Source organism: Schistocerca americana, chromosome 6, assembly GCF_021461395.2.
Source record: "Schistocerca americana isolate TAMUIC-IGC-003095 chromosome 6, iqSchAmer2.1, whole genome shotgun sequence".
Taxonomy (NCBI): domain Eukaryota; kingdom Metazoa; phylum Arthropoda; class Insecta; order Orthoptera; family Acrididae; genus Schistocerca; species Schistocerca americana.
In genome coordinates this window covers 333,651,196-333,672,065 of record NC_060124.1, presented here as the reverse complement: position 1 = coordinate 333,672,065, position 20,870 = coordinate 333,651,196, and the positions used below count along the sequence as shown (strand labels likewise).

Below are 20,870 nucleotides of genomic sequence, written 5' to 3'. Positions count from 1 at the left end.
TCACAATTTTTATCCTTAAGCTTAGAACACTGGTTTCCTGTATCAATCTTCCCTTGGTTGCCTGTTTTAATCAAAAGGTTTTTTTATAACAAAATATGAGCATCAGAACTGTAGACGACAATAAATTCTTGCCAAGAATTTGTTGTATGCAGCTGAGAGCAGATAACTTAGCTGTGCAGGTTTAGAAGAGGAATTGAATTCTGTGGAGTGTGGCACATTTATACAGGTGTTGAAATCCACTGGAGCAAAAGGAAGTCATTTTGCAGGTGAGTGATGCTAGGCCATTTTTATAGATTACTAGTGAGTCACAGAATTATTTTTCTTTCTTTTGTAATAAGTTAGCTGTTTGGTACAGTGTGACAATGAGAGTTAAATATTAGATTTAATAAGAATTAATTTTAATATTACACACACCATCCAATGCGTCAGTTAACATCACCTATTCTTTGGTGAAAATATCATGAATATATATTTTTTACAGACATTGTAATGTATGGCTCAGTTACACGTACTGGGTGCATTAGTCAGGGAATTGCCACTATAATTTAAAACCAATCCAAAACTGGAAATAAGTATAAAATTCTAATCTTTTGGAACTAAAAGTATATTCTTCACAGAACTGGAGAAAACCAAAGAGGAATTTTCTTTGTAAGCCATTCTGTGCTTTCTTCCTCTATGTTTCAGTGGAAACATCAGGGATGTTCTCTTTAAACAAACCAGGTATGTAATAAGAAAGCAATGTGTATTTTCATATGGAGAGGTATGGCTGTTCTGAAGCATACTTGCATAAGTAACTGTTAATTTGTCACTAGCAAGTTATCGTTATTATTATCTGTTTCAGTAGTTGAAACTGAAACAACCAAAGAATGTACAGGGGTTAGACGAAAATATGGAAACAGTGCGAGAAATGCAGGCTTGAACATAAATGCAGATGTTAGCTGAGCCTGCAGGTTACAATGTTGTACTTGGCGACAAACAGCACCTGCGCAATGTCCTCAGTATGTTGCAAGTGTCAGTAATTTTTCACAGGTTTAAAATATTTTGAGACATGAACCTTCTTCAGGAACTTACAAGCTAATTTTTTTTCCATATTTGGCACAGTGTGGTACCAGGTGTGTCTCCTAAGAGTCATCAGGTGCTTTTTCTCTGGTGTTTTCTCAGATATTTGCAATTTCATTTTTGCTGTGTGTAGCTGGAGTTGCCCCACACAATTACTGCTCATGCAACACCCATTGTCAACAGAAAGGGTCAGTTTGATTCTAGGTACAAACAAAATTATTTTTAAATTGGAATGTTATGTGTACATTAGATAGAGAACTCCCAAATTGGTGTAGTCCGATATGTTTTATCGATATATATTAACAGTACTAGTAGAACACGAAGAATAAGCAACTGTTCAGCAGCAACTGAGCAGCGCTTCGTGCTTGACGGTAGCAGGAAGCACGGGCCAGGACAGTACTGTTGCTGCATGATTACTGCTTATTCTTTGTGTTTTATTGTTCCTATTAGTATTTATCTATAACAAAAGTATCACACTAAAATAATTTGGGGACACACTATCGAATGGACACGTAAAATTTCCCTTCAAAATTAATTATGTTTGTTACAGGAAATAAACTGATGTTTTCCCTCAGCATCACTTGATTTAATTCAACTTCATTCCACTATATTCATGTTGTGCTTTTTTATGTTCATCCTATATCGTCATTCCAAGGCACTGTCCATTCCATTCAACTGCTCTTCAAAGGTCTTGTTGTATCTGTCAAAATTACAATGCCATCTACTAACTTAAAAATTTTTTTCTTGTCCCAGAATTTCAATTCCTACTCCAAATTTTTCTTTGGTTTCCTTTAATGCTTGCTGAATGTGCACATTGAATAATGTTGGGGATAGGCTAGGTCCCTGTCTTACACCCTTCTTAGGCACTGCTTCCCTTTCATGCTCCTTGACCCTTGTGGTGGCCGTCTGGTTTCTGTATAAATTATAAATAGCCTTTTGCTCCCTGTATTTTACCCCTGCCACCTTCAGAATTTCAAAGAGTGTGTTCTAGTTAACATTGTCAGAAATTTTTGCCAAGTCAACAAATGCTGTAAATGTAGGTTTGCCTTTCCATAACCTAGTAAGTCATAGGGTCAGTGTTCCACATTTCTCCAGAATCCGAACTGATCTTCCCCAAGATTGGTTTTTCCATTTTTTCCATCCTTCTGCTTCTTCTGTGAAGGAGAATGTGTTAGTATTTTGTGATCATGACTTATTAAATTAATAGTTCGATAATTTCCATCACCAAGTGCTTTCTTTTGAACGGGGTTTATTACATTCTTATGAAAGTCTGAATGTATTTCATCTGTCTCATACATCTTGTGCGCCATATGGAAGCATTTTGCCATGGCTGGCTGTCACAAAGCAGTTCTGACAGAATGTTGTATACTCTTGGTGCTGTGTTTTGACTTACGTCTTTCAGTGCTCTGTTGATTTCTTTTAACAGTACCATATCTCCCAACTCATCTTTATCTACTTCCTCATTAATTTCTATAATGCCTTAAAAGTTCACCTCCCTTGTATACTCTCTATACATACTCCTTCCACCTTTCCCTTCTTTCCTAAGGTCTGGTTTAACATCTGAGTTCTTGATATTTATCACATGCTTCTCATTTCTCCAAATGCCTCCTCAATTTTTCTGTCGGTGGTACCTATCTTTCTCCAAGTGAATTCTGAATCCTTACATTTGTCCTCTAGCCTTTCCTTCTTAGCCATTTTTCACTTCCTGTCACACTCATTTTTTAGACATTTGTATTCCCTTTTGCCTGTTTCATTTGCTCAGCTTTTATATTTGCTCCTTTCATCAATAAATTCAATATCTCTTGTGTTATCCAAACTAGGCCTCGTTCTTTTACCTGTTTGATCCTCTGCTGCCTTCCACGTTTCATCTCTCAAAGCTAACCATTCGTCGTGTGGTGTATTCCTTTCCCCTGTTCTAGTCAACAATTGCCTAAAGTTCCCTCTGAAACTCTTACCAATCTCTGGTTCTTTCACCTTATCCAAGTCCCATCACCTTAATATCCTACCTTTTTGTAATTTCTGAATTGTAGGCAGAATACACATCTGCTGCTGTAAATGTATTGCAGTTTAAAATCTGGTTGTGAAATCCCTGTCTTACATTATATAATCAGTCTGAAACCTCCCAGTGTCTTCAGGTCTTTCCCACGTATGCAGTCTCCTTTCATGATTCTTAAACAAAGTGTTATTGATAATCAAACTATGCTCTGTACAAAATTTTGCTAGGAAGCTTCCTCTTTCATTCTTTTCCCCACCTAAAATTTTCATTCTCTTCCTTTTCGAACTGTTGAATTCCAGTCCCCCGTCACAATTAAATTTTCATCCCCTTAACCATCTGAATAGTTTCTTTTATCTCATAATACATTTATTCAATCTCATCATCATCATCTGCGTAGCTAGTTGGCATATAAACTTGGTCTATTATGGAAGGTGTGCACTTCTTTCTATTTTCTAAGCTGTTCATACTCCTGTGTTAGCCCTATTTAACTTTGTTTATAACACTGTATTCACCTGACCAGAAGTCCTGTTCCTCCTGCCACAGAACTTCTCTAATTCCCACTATATCTAGCTCCTATCCATTTTCTTTTTTAAGTTTTCTAACCTACGTGTGCAATTAAAGGATCTAACATTCCACACTCCGATCCGTAGATCACAAGTTTTATTTCTCCTGTTGTCTACATCCTATTGAGTAGTCCACACCCAGAGATCCGAATGGGGAACTATTTTACCCCCAGAATATTTTTCCCAAGAGGATGCCATCCTCGTTTATCCATTCAGTAGAGATGTGTGCTTCTGCCGTTTGCAGTACCAGTGCGGCAAGGCCTTTTTGGTTGATGTTACAAGGCCACATCAGTCAATCATCCAGACTGTTGCCATTCCAGCTACTGAAAAGGCTGCTAACTCTTCTTCAGGAACGACATGTTTGTCTGGCCTCTCAACAGATACTCTCTATTGTGATTGCACATATGATATGACAATCTGTATCACTGAGACATACAGGCCACTACTCCGATGACAAGATGTAACTATAACCACAACAGAGCCTAAATAAATTGCACACTTTGCTGTTTAATGTTTAAAGGTGTGTTAAATTGCTGGCACTGTAGGTAAATCAAAAGAAAAAGCTGGGAGCTGTATTTACTGAGCAAAAGTAGGTACAGAAATAAAATTTTCATTAGTGTTGTGACAGTTCTGAAGTGATTCTAAACGGATTTTATTTCCACATTTGCTACTGTAGCTCAGACGTGGGTCCACCCATTGTCAGCGGAAAAAAGCAGTATGTGGTTGTTAGTAACCATGTATCAGAAAAGATGAAATAGATTTCACTTGGTGGAAAGATAATAACCAATGTTTTCTGGGAAGCAAAGGTGTTTGCTTTAATTGCTTGCCTTGCAGAGTGCAATAGATAAATAATTGGCAGGTATTCTTGACCAACTCATTGAATGACAAATGGTTTTTGTGTGTGTGTGGGGGGGGGGGGGGGGGGGTGTATTGATGATTGTTTTCTTCAAGACAGTGCGCTTGCCCACTTGAAAATGGGAAACAAAAATCTGAAGTGCAAACTGTGGGAACAGGGTCCCTGTTTATTGGATTTAACATGCTGACTTCCATCTGTTGTCATAAACAGAAAAATTGTTTCTAAAAAAAGTGTTTTGAGCCATATGAAGCAGTTGTAAACATTTATTTTGCAGTATTCTGTGAAATGCATTTCAGGGTCAAATATTCCCAAAATTTGCTCATGGATCCAAAAGGGAACTGTACACTTTTTCCTTAAAAACTATTCAGAATTATTTCCTTATTGACAACTAAAATAGGTCTGAAACAAGTCAGTGCCATAAATGAACCATACATTGTATACAATGAATTGGGACACCATTATTGCTGAAAGCTGTTTGCATATAAAAACTTGAGTGATCCTGGAAGTACAGTGTAGTTGTCTACATGCTGCTGTTTCTCAGTTTCATTGTTTAAGAAGTTAAGTTCATTAACAGCTGTAGCAGTGTTGGCATACCTGTACCTAGGAGATACTGTGTGTTACACTGCAGCAACCCAGTCAAACAGTATTAACTTGTAGTTTTGATAAAATTATTAATATATTTATCTGACTAGTTTTGTGCCACATCAGTGTTTGTTGAATCCATTTCTTGAATACAGACAGACAGTCCAGGTTACTATGACTTGACTTATTTAAGTAGTGGGTTTTGCGCTAAGCTAGTCTAAGTTTCTGTAGCAGCAAACCTTTTCATCTATTTTATGATCTTCATTAATCAACTTGTATAACTACTCTTACACATCATGTGAATATAACCCTTTGTGAATAATATTTATCCTGTAAATAACTGTCACTGTACAGAATAAACTGGTGGGTGAAACTTAACAAATAAACTAACTTTCGCATCCTAGGTAAGATACATAAGTTGGACAAAAATATGAAAACACCAAAAACATACGAGGATAATCGCAAAAGTTAGGTCTCCTATTTTTATAAATACATAGACCTGTTTATTTCTACAATGGTTTACATCAGTTTACAGCTTGAACATTTAGCTATTATTCAACATAATCACCATTTCTATCGACACATTTTTGTAGACGCTGTGGCAGTTTTTGTATGCCCATGTCATACCAGCTTGCCGCCATGCTGTTCAGAAAGTTATGAATCTCTTCTTTCACCTCGTCGTTGAAGCTGAATCGCTGGGACCACAATTAAAGCTGACAGGTACTGTGAGACTCTGAAAAATCTCAAACGGGCAATTCAGACCCGGAGAAGAGGAATGTTGAGCAAGGGCGTACACATTCTCCATGTCAGTGCTCGCCCACACACCGCTCGGCAAACTGTTGCTCTCCTGCAATAGTTTCAGTGGAACATTATCACCCACCCACCCTATAGCCCTGACTTGGCGCCCAGTGACTATCACCTGTTCCCTAGGTTAAAAGAACATTTGGCCGGAAAGCGATTCAGCTCAGACGACGAGGTGAAAGAAGAGGTTCATAACTTTTTGTGAACAGCATGGTGGTGAGCTGGTATGACATTGGTATACAAAAACTGCCACAACGTCTACAAAAATGCGTCGACAGAAATGGTGATTGTCGAAAAGTAGCTAAATGTTCATGCTGTAAACTGATGTAAACCATTGTAGAAATAAACAGGCCTATGTACTTACAAAAAAAATAGGAGACCTTACTTTTGGGATTACCCTTGTAACACATTACCATGCCTTAATATGTTGTAGGAAAATTGTTGACATTCGAAACAGCTTCCAGTCGCCTCGGAATGGATAAATACAGGTCCTGCATGGTTTCCAAGGGAATCTTAAACCATTCTTCCTACCAAATAGTGGCAAGTTCAGGTAACAACGATGGATGTGGCCAGCGATCACGCGCACTTCTCTCCAAAGTAGACCACAAAGGTTGAATAATGATAGTGAATCTAGTCAATGTGGTGGCCAGGGGAGATGGAATAATAATTTGTCCTTGTGCTCACAAAACTAGTCCTGGACAGTGTGAGCTGTGAGGCCAGGGGCCCTGTTGTCTTAGAACACAGCATCACCATTGGGGATTAAACATTGTACTATGGGATGGAGCTGAGTCGCAAAGTTGGTCACATAGTTATTGGCAGTAATGCGACCTTGTGCAGTATCCACGGCGTCTACGGAATTCTGTGTCTTGGCTGCCCAAATGTTCACTGAACTTCCACCATGTTTCACTTTCAGGAGATAAACTTGGCCAGAAGTTGGAGACTGTGCAACAAGATTCAAATTACTTTATTCCATTGCTCACTCCATTGTCATGGATTTTTGGCTTCAGCACCACATTTTCCTGTTATAGGCGTTTACGTCACTTGTGCATGGTTCTGGAACCAGCTCAAGCTGCAATTCCCAGATTATTGAACTCTCTTCGTGTTGTTTTCGTTCTGGCAGGTTTTGCGAGTGTGACCTTCAGTCCTGCAGTGATGTTTGCGGCTCTTGTCCTTGTTTTTCATCACAATCCTATTTAATGACCATCTGACACAATCACTCAACATGCTCTTGGCACTTGGGTCCACATTTTTAGTTACAAGGAGAGGTACAGTGCGATCGACTTTTTGAAACTATCTATACAGTGATGCAGGTTAAGATCCCAGGTATCATACACTGCAGCCATTCAACCTGCTGGGCCCTTGTTCACGAGTAGTCGTTGGGAAAAAAAGTCGTAATTGTGTGTGACACTTAATAGCGTTGGAAAAGTTGCATCATATGATCATACTCCTCAGGCCACCTAATGATGTGTGCTGCAGGATATCTTCGGTACCACTATATGATCCCTCCAACCCTGTTCCATTCGCGAATAGTGCATGGGAAGAATGATTGTCGGTAAGCCTCTGTATTGGCTCTAATTTCTTGAATTTTCTCCTTGTGGTCAATACGCGTGGTGGGAAGTAATATGTTGTTAGACTCCTCCTGAAAAATGCTGTTCCAAAATTTCAATAGTAAATCTCTCCGTGATGCACAAAGCCTTATTTGTAATGTCTGCCAGTGGAGTTTGTTTAGCATGTCCATAACGCCTTCTCGCCAGTTAAACGATCCTGTGATGAAAAGCACCGCTCTTCGTTGGATCTTCTCTATCAGTCCTACCTGATAGGGATTCCAGATAGATGAACAATACTCAAAAATCGGGTGAACAAGCGCGTTATGAGACACTTCTTTCATGGATGAGTTACATTTCCTCAAGATTCTTCTGATGAATCTGAGTCTGGTGTCTGCTTTTCCCACTATCTGTTTTATGTGGCCATTCCACTTAAGATTGCTCTGGATAGTTAAGCCTAGATATTTTACGACAGATGCTGTCTCCCGCTGTTTGTCATCACTAGAGTAGTGGATTTCTTTTCCTATGTATGCTCAATATGTTACATAATTCTACGACAGATTGACGTCAACAGTATAGGTCTATAATTGTGTGGATCTGTCTTACGGCCTTTCTTAAAAACAGGCATGGCCAGCGCTTTTTTCCAGTTGTTAGGTGCCTTTCGTTGCTCAAGTGATCTACAATAAATTAATGCTAGAAGGGGAACAAGTTCTTTTGCATAATCTTTATAGAATCTTATAGGTATCTCATCTGGTCCTGACGCCTTTCCACTACTAAGCGACTATAGCTGCTTTTCAATTCAGCAGTTGGTTATCTCAATATCTGTGATTTCAACGTTCGTACAACAATTGAAAGGAGGATCAGTGTTACGATCGTCCACAGTGAAACAACTTCGGAAGACCGAATTCAGTATTTGAGCCTTCTCTCTGTTATCTTCCGTTTTGGTGCCAGTGTGGTCACTGAGAGAATGAATAGATGATTTTGACCCACTTACTGATTTTACATATGACCAAAATCTCTTTGGGTTCTTACTCAGGTCTGTTGACAACGTCTTACCTTCAAAATCATTGAATGCTTCTCTCATTGCTCTCCTTACACTCATTTTCACTTCACTCAGCTTTTGTTTGTGAGCTAGGTTTTTACTTCTCTTGAATCTGAGGTGAAGTGCTCTTTGTTTACATAGCCCTTCTCTAACATGGCTATTAAACCATAGTGGATCTTTCCCATCCCATAAAACCTTACTCAGAACATACTTGTCTGGGGCATATTGAACAATGCCTTAGATTTTTTCCATTTGTTCTCCACATCTTTGTCCTCATCATCGACTATGCCAACTGCTGAGATACTCTGAAATTTGTATCCTGTCACCATTGCAGGGCAAGTATACCTTCCTACCTTTCTTTTTGTTACCAGAAGTGCAATTTTTTTGCACTACTGTGCATAACCTAAATACCTAATGTGCTATGGATAAAATAACGCAGGTTTGTAAGTAAAACAAAATTCAAGCAAAATTAGAAATAGATATAATGAACACAATAATGTGGACAAAAAAACTGTGATAAAACAATAGGAATTAAATCGAAATTAATTCATAAATTTAGTTAAAAACACATGCAGATGGAGAAAGAGTGATAGGAAGAAAAATGAGAGCAAATGAAGTTGATATTATGATTAAAATTGTGTGACAAAGAAATGTGATTAGAAATTGCATTTCAATTAATTAATTGAATAAAAATGATGACAATTTGATAAAGATTTAAAAATAGAAAAACATTGTGCCTTTGACAAGACTCGAACTCACAACCTCCTGCGTTAAAGCTGCTGTTCAACACATTAAACCACGCAAACAGATCACATAATGTAACTGTTAACGCTATTGAGTATCATACAAAATTCCAAGTCGTCTCCCCCCCCCCCCCCCCCCCCCTTCTGAATTACTTGCAAATTAGGGTCCACCAGGGTGAATGGCTGCAGTGTGTGATATCTGGGATTTTAATCTACATCACAATATAGAGTGTTTCAAAAAGTTGATATCATCGTTGGGACTTCTCCTTGTTAATGGATGATATTTTTATGCTTTTCATGTATGCAGTATACGTCTTGAAAGTCTTTTCGGGTTTGCTGCCGGATCCTAAAATCAACTTCACTCGATATTTCGGCGATCCAACTGTTCGCCATCTTCAGGAAATGCTGCTTCTGCTGATGAGTCCCGCTGAGAACTGACGCAAGATTGCAATTCGACGTCCTATATAGGCCACCGTTCAGTACACGGCGCATGCACCGCCCATCACGGTTTCTGACTTCCAAAACAGGGAGGTGGCGCCGCCCTTAGTGAAACACTGCTGGCAACGATATATCGCAATCAAGGCCGCATCGAAGAACGTTCAGTTTTGATGCGAGATAATACAGGATTCCACGTTTTGCTAAGAGGAAACCCATTGTCCCTGTTGATTAAATACCATATATCCAGTTCAGTGGATTTTATTCGACGATTGGGATCTTTGAAGTTGAGTCCTTCAGATCTGTTAGTGAGTTTCGATGTGGTATCCCTATTTACACGAGTTCCTCTGGAAGAGTCCCTTAGTTTGATCAGTGAAAAACTGGATGAAGAGCGGGTGAAGCTTTGTCGTCATGTGCTGACCTCCACGTATTTTTTATTTAACGGTAACATTTTTGAACAGAATGACGGAGTGGCTATGGGTAGTCCTTTGTCACCCATAGTCGCCAATTTATTTATGGAGGACTTCGAGGCTATGGCACTGAGGACTTCAGCTTTGCAACCAACGTGCTTCTGGAGATACGTGGACGATACCTTCTTCGTATGGCCGCATGGACGTGATGCTCTTAACAGGTTTTTGGACCACTTCAACTGTCTTCATCCCCGTATCAAATTTACTATGGAGGTTGAAAATGATGGGATGCTTCCATTTTTAGACGTTATGGTTTATAAAAAACCAGATGGAACTTTGGGACACAGCCTTTACCGAAAGCCGACACACACAGATTTGTATCTGCACCCTAAGAGTTGTCATCCACCACACCAACGTAGTGGCGTCCTTAGGACTTTGGTACGGAGAGCATATGCCATTTCCGACGCAGACAGCTTAACCCAAGAACTTGAGCATTTGATGACTGTTTTTAAGGAAAATGGATACACCGAGAAACAGATTCGTCGGGCTATGGAATTTGGACCGTCTCCGGAGGTGTCCGAAGAGGAACATAGATCTGTGGCCTTTCTTCCTTATGCTAGAGGCTTATCGTTTAAGATTGGACGAGTTTTAAGGAGTTTTAACATTAAGAGTGTGTTCCGTCCACCCTCTAAGATTAGGGCTCTGCTCGGCTCTGTGAAGGATGATTTGGGACTTAAGAAACCCGGGGTGTACAAAATCCCGTGTCAATGTGGGAAAGCTTACGTTGGCCGTTCTATTCGCACAGTGAATGACAGGTGTGTGGAACATCGCCGTCACACGAGGCTACAACAGCCGGAAAAATCGGCCGTAGCAGAACACTGCCTGAATGAGAGACATAAAATGAAATTTGAGGAAACTGTTGTAATTGCCAACATTTCCGGTTTTTGGAATAGTGTGTATAAAGAGGCGATCGAAATTGGGTTGGCTGATAATTTAATCAACAGGGACAATGGGTTTCCTCTTAGCAAAACGTGGAATCCTGTATTATCTCGCATCAAAACTGAACGTTCTTCGATGCGGCCTTGATTGCGATATATCGTTGCCAGCAGTGTTTCACTAAGGGCGGCGCCACCTCCCTGTTTTGGAAGTCAGAAACCGTGATGGGCGGCGCATGCGCCGTGTACTGAACGGTGGCCTATATAGGACGTCAAATTGCAATCTTGCGTCAGTTCTCAGCGGGACTCATCAGCAGAAGCAGCATTTCCTGAAGATGGCGAACAGTTGGATCGCCGAAATATCGAGTCAAGTTGATTTTAGGATCCGGCAGCAAACCCGAAAAGACTTTCAAGACTTATTACGCCGGGAAAGCCTACGTAGTCACATGCAGTATACGTCTTAGATATGCTTCTTCAACAGGTTCAGTATGTTGTCAAAGACAACAGTGCAATGTGCAGGCTAGTCTAGGATCTACATTTACATTCAAGCATGCATTTCTCATGATGTTTTCCTATTTTTTGTCCAACCTCTGTAGCACAATTAACTTAGACTATGCATAGAAAAAACTGCTGTAGTGTAGTACAGAAGCTAACTGAAAGAAATATGGAATGAGACAAGCATAAATGAAACTTTTATTCGAAGACAACAGTTACACCAAAGTCACCAATATTTATGATGTCCCCTGGACATTACAAAACATGGGACATGGTTCTTAATAGGGTGTGTGATCATCACATATGACAATGTGTACTCCGCAACGTTCTCCCATGCTGGCTACAAGGATGAGAATGCTTGCTTTGCAAGGTGTCCCCATGCTACCCACAAAACTGGTAAGAAGTTCTTGTGGTAGGACATTCCATTCATTCAACCAGTACAGTTGACAACTGCTGTATGAGTGGATGTGCTGCAAATGTCTCCCCAGTGCATCCTAAACTTACTTGATGCTACTATTTAAGTCCGGGGGGAAATGGGCAGGCCAAATTAGGCCAGTCCATTTGCCGAATATCCTCTCATTCCAAGAGCTCCTTCATTTGCACAGTTTGATACAGTTGCAGTCAGAGCCAACTGCACTCCTGAAAAGACACTCTGTCACAATAACATTGAACAGTGAGCGTACGGTGTTGAAAGATTTGAGGTCAGTATACCCATGCAACATTGTTTCTCGCCACACCTTGACATCTGTATCACAAAAACGATGTTTGACATGATTGTGGTCGTATCTTCCTGTGGATGTTTATTCAGGTCAGTAATACATGCATAACAGCTCCAGTGGGACCATGCACAACAAAACACTGTTGTGTTTAAACCAACCTGTGGGTTATTGTCTTACCTTTATCTTTCAACATAGAATTGAGGTCAGTGAGACACCATACATAACATGTGGATTATGAATGTAGCTGTAAATTCCAGCAAAGGCACCTGTATTGTGTTACTCCTCTGCATGGTAGAACCAAGGAAATGAAGTTTCCAGCAGTGCAAACACACAAATATAAGTTATGCTTGTGTTCATCTTTTATATTTCTCTGTCCTTACAAAATCAGTAAAGGTGGTGCATAAACATACATACAATCACAAAATATAAGAAACATTTAACAAAAACACATAAAATACTTTAATTCTCAAAAATTAAGGTACAATTTGGCAGTTACATGTACTATTGGTCTGCTGATGTCTTTTCTGCATATCATGTTTGCAAGTAAAGATACTTCTTGCATAAGTTGTGTGTATTTTTGATTTAATCATCAAGAAAGTTTTATTTATATTTGTGTACACGTACGTGGTGTGAATGGTTCAGGTCAAGCATGAAGTTGGAGGATGACGTGTAAATATGCATGAATTAATGTTTCTGTTGATGTAAAATTAAGACATCAGCACTGTGAAAAGAAAGGAATTTAGACATGCAAACAGAAGTTTTGCATATTTTTCTTCTTGGTGTGATTTTAAAACACTCAGAATCTGATACTAAATCCTCTGAAATCTTGTCTTGCCAGGAACTCCCAGTTTTTGAATTCACAGCGGTCAATCTTTGCTCCGGGACTACCAGTCTTAGATAACCATTGAACCCTGAAATGAGAGAAAGTATAGGTTTTTAATGTTTAGAATTGTCAGGAATTTGACACATAAGAAGCAAATTTTAGTGCTCCATTTGTATACCACAAACATAATATTGGAAGAAGCATTGTTTTAATGCTCCATTTGTATACCACGAATGACATAATATTTGAAGAAGCATCTGAATCATGTAAAGATTTTTTTGTTTGCATGGACTAACGAAAGAAATCTTGAAAACCACTGATTGGCACTATATTATATACTGATTTTATTTTTGTTACTAGTCTGAGATGACTATCATCTGGCAGATGTGCATACCGAAAAAAGTGTCATGAAACATCTTAATCAAAGTTTTAAGTAGAAGTGATATAAAAGAGGTTTTGTAAAAATTTGGAGCAGCTGTGGTTGATTTAATAATTTGCTTAACTAATTTTACATTTATGTAAGACTTTCTTATGAGAGCTGTTTGTATCGCTCTTCTCTCATTTGATGATAGATTACCAATTGATTCGTAACATATGTTGTACATACAAATGTATTTACAAAGTAGAAAACTAGACACAGTGATCTTAGAAGGCTTCGGGCTCTCCATTGATCTCTCACATTGGTGTTTGTCGTGGATATCAGGAGGCTGGGTGCTACTCGGTATGAGGAACCCTTGGACAGGAGTAGAGCGCCGAGTTGCAGATTAGATTCTCATTTTGTGGTGTAGTTGGCTATCAAACAGTTAAGTTTGGGAACTGTTTGAACTTTAGCTGCCACTTTTTCAGGATGGTAGTGGTAGGTTAAAAATCTAGGTTACACCCAGGTATTTGGAAATATGAGTGTATCAGAACGAGTTGCTCTTGAGCCTGACCTTCGTATTGCTGACATGTAATGTTTGAGGATAAGTCAAAAAGTATCTGCAAAACGTATTTCTAATTTATTACAACAACAGTCAAAAATGTACAATATCATTTTTCATCATAGTCACCTAGCTTTTAAATGTACTTGGTTCATCATTAGCAAGCTTTCCATATCCTCCGAAGAAAAGTTTTTCGGTTTAGCAAGCCTTCTATGCACGATTTACTTCAGCACAGGTGAATTGTCGGCCTCATGCACTATGTTTAAGTGCAACAAAGAAATGGAATTATGGTGGGTGGTGAGAATGTTTGCAGGATGCTCCAACACCTCGAAATCCATATGCTGAAAAACTTGAAAAGTGTTGGCAGTGCCATGTGAATGTTCTATGGCAGGGAGGGGGAATCATAATGCTGTTTGACGGGACCATGGTGTTTGTTTAGAACTGTTGCATTCAATTCGTTGCAAAATATATCACTGTTATGTTGACAATTTACTGTTGAGCCCTCTTCCAAGTAATATTCCGGACTGGCTCTTGGCATCCCAAAATACTGTGAGCATCAGTTTTCCTGCATGGGAGCGACTCTGACTTTCATTGTCTGGCATTTGCTTTCTCATTCAAAGTGATGAAACTATGTTTAGTCTCCAGTGATTTGTTTTAAAAACATTTCACCTTCATTAATATGACAGTCCAGTAGCACATTCTCACACAATTGTGCTTGCACTCGTGAGTTGGTTTTGGACCCATCTTGCGCAGACTTTATAAAAACAACTAAAACTAATGTGCATTTGGTTTGCCACTTTGACAGTCACTTATCTGTTATTCAAAATCATGCCACAAGACTTTCTTAATGTGTGTAAATAGTTGGTGTGAATGGACGTTCTGCTATCTTATTGCCCCGCACACTTGCTCAGCCATTTTTGAATTATTCAGTCTGTAGGTAAAAAATTTTCCACAGTAAATGTTGTCCCCAAATTGTGTTTAGACTTCTGCTTATTTATGATCCTCAGGCACTTTCAGACAAAAAATAGAATGCTATTCTTGGTGCAAACGGAGGGTAGTGCTTCCATGTTTACTTCGTAAGGATACAAAGTGAATTGATGTGACGGTACTGAAATCTGCCATGAATGTAGATGATGGTGGTATTTAATGACTGGCGAGCACATCAGACTTTGTTACGAACCTAAAGACAATTGAAACAAAAGTGCAGGTGCTTACCCTTGTAGCTATTTCCAGACCAAATCACAGGCACCATTTCTAAGAAGTAATAATCTTCTGGAAATCTTTGGCCTGTGTGTCCCCCACTTCACTGAAATTTCCTCTTTGAGTAATGAGAATGATGTCATCAGCATAGATATATTTGTGAGATTGTTTAAGGTTGCAAGAGTATTAGTAGAGAATTGGAGACAGTACTGAACCCTGTGGCCAGCCATATTTAAGTTGGAAGAATCTATTATAAGCATGTTCTGTACAAATTTTAAAAAATCTATCGCCAAATGTGTGTTTTTTTTTTTTATATATCAGATTGAAAATCTTGTGACATATATGCCCTCGATGAGTTTATGTTGAGAGCCTCCTTTCTAAATGGAATTGTAAGCAACCACATCAAGGATTGCAGACAAACTTTCCATCTATCTTCTACAGTCCATTTTCCAAGACATTAATGTCTGGTCAATGCAGTTTTGATCATGCCAAGAGCCAGCTTTCTTAACTAGCATAGAATGTTAAATCACAGGAACTATTTTGCTCAGAATTGACACTTCCAGAAACTTTTAAGCTACACTTAATGAGACAGATGGTTTGTGGTCTTTCTTGGTTACTGGACTGCTCTAATATAATGACGACTTAACATGTCTGAAACAAAAGAGGCAGTCACCTGACACATGATAGACTATTATAATGTCTAGTGTAATCTTAACAGAGTGAATATATCTATATGCAGGTATTATTGCTCCCACCACCACTGCAACCACCACCATTACCACAGTATATCTGTCAGAAAATAGTATATAGTGCATTAGACGAATGTGAATTGAAAAACATTACTCTGAAGCTTTGTTTGGTTACAAATTGCTGCTAAATTTTGAATTCATGGAGAGAGAAAAAAGCACATGATTAAAGTGCAGTTTTTTTCCTAGAACTCTTTGTTAAGAAGGATATAGTGTTTGAGAGCCTAAATTCCAGTCATGAAATAATAATCCCTTTAACTGTTCTTTGTCTTCATGATTTTTATTTAACCACATCAGCACTATTGGGTGGTTGTTAGAACTGCTCAATCATAATTAATAGAAAGAAATTGCTATGATTTTCGTAGGTTGATGATCGTCACACTCTTGTGTTACTGTAGAACTAATGTGGCCAACCACATTGCAAACAACAAGCAGATAGTAATAGAACATGCTGCCATTGGTCAGGTAGTAGCAGAATGGTGTAAACAGAAATTTTATCTTTGAGAAGCACAGCTTCCATCACACAGTATAGGAGAAGCCAAGTTTGATGAAATTGGGCTATTCAAAGCTCAGGCAGGAATGTCACATTAGGTGAAAAAGTGGAGAGCAAAATGAATAATTTTTCCATTTATTTATCAGCTTTGATATACAAACCATGCAGCCAGTAGCATGGACCTGGCTATGACTTGCTAAAACCTTTCCCTGAAATGGGGTTCATTCTATCTGAGACTTTGCCCACCACACGTAGAACAGTTTTTTGTCGCCCTCTCAACCACTACAGTATCCATGTCAGACCCTGTGTGCTCCTTCGGCACCATTCTCCCTATGCTATGGCTCCCCCTGTGACCGTCCGCACCAAAGACTTGTCCTATTCACCCTTCTACCACCATCTATACCAGCCCTGTAACTGGAAAAACATAGACCATGAAAGAGAGAGTCACCTGTGAAACAACGTGTCATATACTTGCTGTTATGTAAAAACTCTTCAGCCTTTTACACTACCACCAAGTTGTCAGTTAGCATGAATGGGCACAGATACACTAATATAATGGCAAAACACAAAATCCTATTGCAGAGCATGCACATGTGTCATCTGGATTCTTCCCCCAGGGTTCTTGCCACCTACATCTTTCATTTTCTGGCCTGTCAACTTTTCACTATTTCCCTCCCACCTCTATCACATACAGTGCACTTCTCCGAACTCTACCCATTTCCCTAAACATCACCAGTTCTTTTCCTTCATCCCTCTCTTTCCCCTTCAAGCCTTCTGCCAGGAAGAGGAGCCACTGGCTCCGAAAGTTTATGTAAATAATACATTTGTCAAGTGTGTTCTCGTGCCGCCACTTGGTGAGTACATTTTTTGCGTATCTAATTACAGTACATAACATACCGAAGATCTCTCAACCAAATAATTATGTCCAGTGACAAGATGGGCAGCTGAAGTGATCCACAAATCTTCTGTTCACTATCCTTGACATCCAGTTGTTGTAGAATCTTAGAACAGAATCTGAGGTCAAATATAATGAGGTACCCGGAACAGAATAACCTCCTCCATGTTAACCAGCACATCAGTCATGTGAAAACCGACTCACACTTTTCTCACATAACAACCTGAAGCCCATGAATCAAGGCAATCGGATAGATGTAGTGGTCCTCGAGTTCCAAAAGGTAGTATCACCATACACTTATTCTTGGTAGTGTATTCATATGGAGTATCAACCCAGATTTGTGACTGGAGAGACAATACCATGTTGGAGACCACACAGGATCTTATTTTGGATGGAGAGTCATTGACAGATGTTGAAGTAACTTCAGGTGTGCCTCAAGGAAGTGTATCTGTTGCTGTCCTTATAGTACATTAATAACCTCAGACATTTTGCAGATAATGCAGCTCTCTATAATGAAGTACTGTGTGGAAGTAGCTGCATAAACATTCAGTCATATCTTGCATCCTAGAATACTATTCAAGTTTGTGGGATCTGGACAAACCAGAACTAACAGGGGGCACTGAACTGATACAAAGAAAGGCATACGAATTGTCAAAGGTTTCTTCAACCCATTGGAGAGTGTCCTGAAGATGCTGAAAGACCTGAATTGGCTGATGCTTGTAGATGCAAACTATCCTGTGGAAGCTTGCTAAGAAATTTTCTAGAACCAGCTTTATGTGATGAATCCAGAAATCTATTAGAAACCCCTACATATACATATACATTCTGCATACCACTTTTAAATGCAAGGCAGAGGGTATGTCTCATTGTACCATTAATTAGAGCTTTCTCTCTTTCCATTCACTTACGCACTGCATGAAGAATGATCACTTATATGCATCTGTGCATGCTGTAATTAGTCTAATCTTGTCTTTGTGATGCATTTGGGAGTGATAAATAGGGAGTTGTAAAATATTTCTAAATTCATCACGTCTTCTAGAAACTTTCTGAGTAGATTTTCAGATGACAGTATGCATCTGTCAGCATCTGCATGACACCCTCCCATAGTTCAAACAAACCTGTGACCTTGCCCTCCTTTTTATCCATTCAGTGTCATCTGTAGTCCTATTTGATATCGGTCTGACATATGTATCCAGGGCCATGTTTCATTTTTGCCGGATAATTGTTATAGTGTGGTTAAAATGGCGTTAAGGTAGGTCAACACTGACATGGTTTTGTTAACTTAATGAAAAATATTTGTGCACTTTTTTCTGGTTCATAAACAAAACAATATATTTTTTAAACTTTCAAGCATGTTTGATTAATAGAATTTTTTCAACTTCTATCAGTTGAATATGAGTTATCTTACCATCACCTTTCTGTTAACTTTTCTTACTTCGCGCATGCAGCTACATGTAATAGCAGGTGCCCTCTGTATCATTTTCATATAGATTACTTAATACAATTCGCTTTAGTTTGTTAACTCAGTTGGCACTGACTTCAGATATAATTCCTACTCTGCTGCTAATGGATGTTGATTTGCTGTGTTTCGATCACTGAAGAAAGTGGCTGAGTGGGGCTTGGTCTTGATATCTGGCCAAAGGAAAGTACCAGAAGAAGCACTGAAGAAACTTGTGCATCTTGATGTTTTTAAAAAATCCTCAAGAAATGCAAGTAGGGAACAAGCACCTTCCCCATGTGAAATTGTGGAAGACCGATTGCAGTGAATTGGATGCAACAAAATAAAAAAGTGAGTTTTCAAAGTCAAAACATCAGTTTGAAGATGATACCACAAAAGACTGTACTAGCACATTTCTTCAGAGAAAGCTGGTAAACAACGAAATTATTGATTGAACAGTCTTAACTGTACTGCCAGTCCCTAGTGTCCAGTGGGCATAATACTTCGGTGATCATTCATGCTCCTATGATCAGGTGCACTGACCAACTGAGCTCTGTGGTCCCCTCTCCTCCTTATGGAGAAAGGTGGGCTGATTGCAGCCATGGTAGAGGAAATTTTATGCTGTTTTGCACGTTCATTTTGCTTGATCACTGATGCCTTGGGTAAGAGGATGGGGACTTATGTCCCCAAATTGGGAATTTATTTGGAGAAACTTGTGGAGACAGTTACGGTTTTCACCTTACAACCAAGTAAAGCCTACAAAAACTGGTCAGAACTGCTGGTTTTGCCACCTATTTTGTTGCCCTGATGTGGGCACAATCTTCTATGAGAGACAGCTGGCGTGTGGTCATTTTATATACCCTCCCACTGCAAGCCATTACCTACGTGTCGGTAGTCGTGGAGACATTTGCATTGGTGTCTGTTGTAGCATTGATGTAGTTCCTCTGTTCGCCCTGGTCACCAGATTGATGTGTTTATTGACCCTCTTCTTAATTAGATCCAGTGCTGGTTCCAAAGTCTTGCACGGATTTATAGCCAAAGGGCTGACAGAGCAGCAGCATTAATGTTGCCACATATGCCGATGCTAGCGTCTCCATAACTGTTGACATGGAGGGAACAGCTTGCAGTGGGCGGAATATAAAGTCTTCTGCATGCCCTTAGGAGATTAGTTAGGTAGAGTACCAGACAATGGTCACATGTCTAATCGCCGAAATGTTGAGCCCGATGGACACTACGGACTGGCAGTGCACCTATCGACTGTTTGATCAACAGATATGAAACTGAAGAATCATAGTGAAACTATTAATAGAGATTATTTTGTGCTCCGTATTCAGAAAGTTGGGGAACATTATTTTGTGCACGTTGGTACCTTCTAAAAAGTAAATAATAAAAGAACATTTGCAGATCAATATTAAACAGGTAGATAAACATTCCCATTTGTTAGGAAAACTTTAATAAATATCTGTATTTCAAGTCTCGGCAGGGAGGGGATGGGACAGACAGTAGAGATATTTTTGGCCTTGGGGCATTAGAAGTCCTAAATATGGACATACATGTATTGCTCCCAGAGAGATCACGAAGACAAGATTATTCTAATCACAGCACACACATTGGTGGTTTCATCCAAATACATAGAACATTTTGCCACTGTATGTAGTGCATAATCCTTTAGTCATGGACACACTTTGGAACGATATATCCATGACTATCACCATGGACAACATAGAGTGGCACAGTGTTCTATGTATGTAGATGATCCGAATCTAGTGGTCTAAGTAGATTTGTTTTTGGAGAGGATCTGCCTTGAGCAAAGCACAATTTTTCTTTTTATCCCCCACTGTATTTTGCCCAAGGCGGATCTTCTCCAAAAACAAATCTGTGTGTTAGCTGACACGGACAGAAGAGCTCAAACCACCTCAAGATGGCAGTATAACTTGTCAAAACCTCTCTCTCTGCATTTTCTTAAGTTAGGAGCTGATCTCTATTAGAAGGCAACCAGCAGAAAGAACATACAGGGAGATTAAAAGAAGGAAAAGGTAATGTTCATCAGTGAATGCCATTCAAACTTGTACCTGTAGTTATCATTCTAGTAAAAGCCACTTAGTGTTGAAACTTGGTGTAATAAAGTGACTATAATGTTGGGCTAATTTATTGATCTGTATTTACGAGACAAGT

At 39.3% G+C, this 20,870-nt stretch overlaps 1 protein-coding gene across 1 annotated transcript in view; it reads right to left on the bottom strand.

Moving 5' to 3' along the window:
• Positions 1-12,615: 12,615 nt before the first annotated feature.
• LOC124619589 (acylphosphatase-2) overlaps positions 12,616-20,870 on the bottom strand; it is a 184,066-nt gene continuing 175,811 nt past the window's right edge. Inside the window, exon 3 of the mRNA XM_047146090.1 lies at positions 12,616-13,091. Within this exon, the coding sequence (XP_047002046.1) occupies positions 12,977-13,091 (115 nt within the window). The 3' untranslated portion in view covers positions 12,616-12,976. The remainder of the gene's footprint in view (positions 13,092-20,870) is intronic.